This window comes from Trichoderma asperellum, chromosome 6, assembly GCF_020647865.1.
Source record: "Trichoderma asperellum chromosome 6, complete sequence".
NCBI classification, from domain to species: Eukaryota; Fungi; Ascomycota; class Sordariomycetes; order Hypocreales; family Hypocreaceae; genus Trichoderma; species Trichoderma asperellum.
In genome coordinates this window covers 3,944,766-3,948,940 of record NC_089420.1, presented here as the reverse complement: position 1 = coordinate 3,948,940, position 4,175 = coordinate 3,944,766, and the positions used below count along the sequence as shown (strand labels likewise).

The window sequence follows — 4,175 nt, the reverse complement described above, 5'->3', positions numbered from 1 at the left end:
CTAGTTGTTTCTAGGCAGAATTTGACGTCAATGGACGTATTATATATTATCAATTCTAATTCTAATCTCTTGCAATTCATTGCTCGTCAGCCCGACAAACACAAAATCTCGGAACATGTTCCGAAAGGAAGGTAGACTTCCGGAAGCGCTTATGATTGGCCAGGGTGCCGAACGGTGGCTTAAATGCCCATTGATTCTCACGGACAATCTGAAGGTTTCTGATAAATGTAAAGAGCTCAGTATATGCTATATTCACTCATATAAAGACTTTTAATATTATTAAGAGTAAAAGCTGCAGCGTGATGTTATTTAGCTATTTTGGAACGGCAAGATTCCATTCAAGAAAGAGTTCCCTACGCTGGATAGGCAAAATATATAAGTCGCAATACAAAGGACCCGCAGCCTACAACTTCTCTTCTCTATTTCTCTTGGCTTGCTTTATTAGACAATAGAAAATATCTGAAACTATATATGTCACTTATCTCAACGAAATTTAACATGTCTTTATGGTTAATTGAACAAAAGAGCGCCTATAAATCACAAGTACAAGCTTTCGATAACTAAATGCTATCCGCTAACCAATAAGGTACTGAAAGCTGTTTCGAAGGCGTCGGATCTGGGGTACCGCCGTTACAATCGGCCTTCTTAAAAATATAATCCTTATTACTTATTATTATAACTAACTAGCTGGGCAGAGAGCTCTTATTTATACAGACTTTTCTAGCCCCCTGTAATCTGCTTGTACCGGTACTTTCATGGTTACTGTCCCTTTTCAGCAGGCCTCGACAGTGAGACGCTATCGGTGGGCTCCGACGTCTTCGCCAAGACCTTACATTTTGCCTGTCAAGAATTCTTTTTCTTAAATGGTGAGTTGAGAAACATTGCGCAGCCGTAAGACTTCAGTCAGTTGTTAAAAACTTTCCTTCCCCTTTCAACAATAACGTTCTGCCTAGTAATAATTGCTACCAACGGAAGTCTATAGACCTAGCAGACATTCTGGGGTTTCAAGACTCAGAGTTGTAGTAAATGGAATCCAGTTGTAATCACCATCAGCCCCCACATTGCTGGCGTGAACACCAGGTTGGAGTTTGCTAAGGAGGAATAACAAGTTATGTACTTTGTCTTTATAACACCCTCCTTGAAAAGCTTTTCAAAAGGAGCACAATTTATCAGGGAATCATTCTTTGGCGTCAACCAAAGCCTATTTACGACAGGCCGACCGGTCGCATTTGTGAAGTTGCCTTCGTAATCAAGCCAGGTTTGGCTTTTGGAGAGCTCGTTAGTTCATCTTTCTTGTAAAGCTTGCAGGAGAATAGTAATAGGTAAAAGCTTACAAAAAAGCCATGGCAACGTCGCCATCAACGTAGATATCGTTCATATCTTTCTGCGGCCAATACCATGTCTGGCGAGTAGTCCCGTCTGCGTTAGTCGCGAATTGGCTGCTCAGGTTTAGATTTCTGCAATTCTGGGCCGTAAAGCTAAAGTTGGTATAGTTGATGGCCTGCGGCGGCAGCTCCAGTCGCGCCAATGTTTCCTCATCACCGACCAGCAGATTAGACATACTGTCGACAGGCAGGAGCAGATCCGTGAAGTTGTTGTTTCCGTCCAGGAGCACGGAGTCAATTGTAAGATTCGCCAGCTTAGAATTTCGGGCTAGCTCCGCCACGCCACTTTGGAACGTCAGGTTTGTGAGTTTCATGCTCGTTGTTTCTGGCCCTCCCAACGTCACAGACAAGTTGCCGACGCCTCCGACTGACAGACTTCCGGCCCGCGAGAATCCAAAGGTAAAGTTGGTCAAGCGCTTTAGTGTCCAGGCGTCCAGCACGACGCCAGCAAGAGAGTCACCTATGTCGAGGGGGTTCCGAAACAAGCTATCCACCGATGCGAGGCTGGTCTGCTCGACATAAACGCGCTTGCTGCCATGGGCTCCCGTGACGTTGCGCAGCTCGTTGTGTAGCATCGTCCGGAGGGTTGGGATCCGAGTGTGAAAGTAGCCGACCGACTCTAGGTTGGTGATGTCGAGATATGTCAGATTGTCAAAATCGACGATGTCGAAGCCTCCATAAACAGTCTTCAAGTTCGGAAGACTAACGTTTGCGAGTGCTGGTATGCATCCCAGATTCAAATCTCCATGGATGGTTGTGAGGGTTGAGCTCAAGAGAGTTATGGATGAATTGGCGGGTGATGGGCCTGTGACTGAGACCATTGCACAGTCCTCGCCTGTGAGATTGCCGGTGATGACCTGAACGCCATCAAGAGAAATGTTTTCATTCAAACTCGCCTGAAGAGTGATGGTGCCGTCGACTGTACTGCAACTTTTGCGCAGTGTATCGGCGTCGGCGGCGCTGTAAATGGTGGCAGAGCCGCACTGGGCAGCAAAGGCTACCACGCGCGGTTAGTATCTCTTGTCAGTCGGAAATCTTGGACGGAAATCTTGAACAAGCTCAAGGCAACTCATACCCCTCGGTGCCATGCACAGACTGAAGACTACTGCGCAGCGACGCATAACTGTTGTTTGAGTCTGGTGAGCAAAGTCGCCGCCGCAAACAACAAAGGAGTGCGTTTGGATCATCAACATGGGGGACATCCAACATCCAAATAGTAGCGACCATACACTTCGTTATACTAACGTAGTATGAAATCCCCTGACTAGGCCATATTAAGACTATAAACGCATGTAGGACTCGGCCTTGCCCTATCTCGTAGCCTCGCTACGATCTGTATTTCATTAGCGAGCTTCTGGACCGAACTGCGCAGATGGCGCTAACGTAGTACAGGGTCTGACGCCGCCTAATAAGGGTCTATGCAGATAGACGCCCTTAAACCTCCAGCATCGTTTTATCACGTGTGGAGCAGATGAGGACCGAACGTTTTGCTCCATCACATCACCAGCGATCAGTAGATGGAAATCCATTATCTCAGCAGGCGGAAATCTTGAGAAAACTATCTCTCAAGTTCAGCGTCACGAATGCTTATCCCGCTGCCGCTGAAACTTACTAGAAGATCCAGCGCGCATTTTGTATCATAATACCAGCGATACTGGTTCATGAAACTACTCGACGAATACCATAGCCTTCAAATGGGTTCGTTCAGGGTAGAGCAGCTATATAGAAAGATGAAGTAAAAAATAATTGTAGCGTAGCCGCTTAATGACTACTGAAAGGTTTAAGAAATAATCTGGCCTATAAAGAAATAGGGACTACAACGAGATTTATTCCTCAAACATCTACTACTGCAAAATCTCATCTATTTCGCGAAAATTGTCATACAACAAATTGACACTTGACACTCAACATTCGCCATCAAATTAGTTGATAAGCCCATTGAGAACTATGTAGCAATTGGCGCCGCACTTGTGCTATGAGGTCATGATATGCTCTTTATCAGTCAAAGCTATGATTGAGGATTTGTATTCTCTAAATTAATTCCGTTCAGAAGTAAGAGTTTTTGCAGCGACGATCGTCACTCTAATAGCCTTGCGGAAATTCCAAATTCTGAAGAGGAAAGAACTTCAGGATGTGCGAAGCCTGCAACGCCACGGCATCTTGGGAACGCGCTCCCGCTTGATGCAGAGTGCTAATCGCATCGTGAGTTAAACAATTCATTTAGTTTCTCTTAATAGGATGTCGCATTAATTTGCTGGTTTTGGCCAAAAGTTGTTGAAAGTGGAAATCAAGGTGACAATAAATGCTCAAATTCGTCATTAGAATATTATATCTCGAATGATTCTCGAACAGCTTTCATGCGGAAGCTGTTATACATGTAACTTCACTTATTTGTCAATTCCGATGGTAGGCGGGCCGGTATTGAGAGTTGGTGATGCTAGAGCAACATGTTGAGCCGGCTGTACTTCAACGTCGCTCATTTGGGACTAATTTGTCCGTACAAGATGCGGGACTAATTTAATTTACAAGATGCGGCATTTTTGCCATTGGCTCAACCATGTCATGGGTGGACGACCTCAAGAGACTCTCGACCAACAGCGCCGAGGGTTGGCCGATGGAGGCTGTTCTGTACCTTACAAGGAAGAACACCGACCGATGATAACATTTTAACATAAATTAACGGAAGGTAAACAGTAATTATTGAGATACTGCCGTAGCTACCGCCGACTCAAAAGAAAAGCATGTCCGTATTCTGGTTGAATAGGTGAGTAGATCGGCTGCCGGACGTGA

At 45.2% G+C, this 4,175-nt stretch overlaps 1 protein-coding gene across 1 annotated transcript; it reads right to left on the bottom strand.

The window, feature by feature from the left end:
- Nucleotides 1-609: 609 nt before the first annotated feature.
- On the bottom strand, nucleotides 610-2,639 carry TrAFT101_010734 (uncharacterized protein). The gene is made up of 3 exons (XM_024901510.2): nucleotides 2,461-2,639; nucleotides 1,335-2,382; nucleotides 610-1,264 (listed from the first exon to the last, which is right to left on the bottom strand). Exons 1-3 carry the CDS (start codon nucleotides 2,585-2,587, stop codon nucleotides 1,012-1,014), a joined length of 1,428 nt encoding a protein of 475 aa, XP_024754769.2. The 5' UTR covers nucleotides 2,588-2,639; the 3' UTR covers nucleotides 610-1,011.
- Nucleotides 2,640-4,175: the final 1,536 nt, after the last annotated feature.

Bases quoted from the DNA above. Each gene is read 5' to 3' on its own strand.
- TrAFT101_010734 (XM_024901510.2), bottom strand. From the start codon at position 2,587: ATGTCCCCCATGTTGATGATCCAAACGCACTCCTTTGTTGTTTGCGGC. The intron at 2,383-2,460 runs GTATGAGTTGCC...CGCGCGTGGTAG, and splicing joins TCTGTGCATGGCACCGAGGG to CCTTTGCTGCCCAGTGCGGC. The intron at 1,265-1,334 runs GTAAGCTTTTAC...GCTCTCCAAAAG, and splicing joins GACGTTGCCATGGCTTTTTT to CCAAACCTGGCTTGATTACG.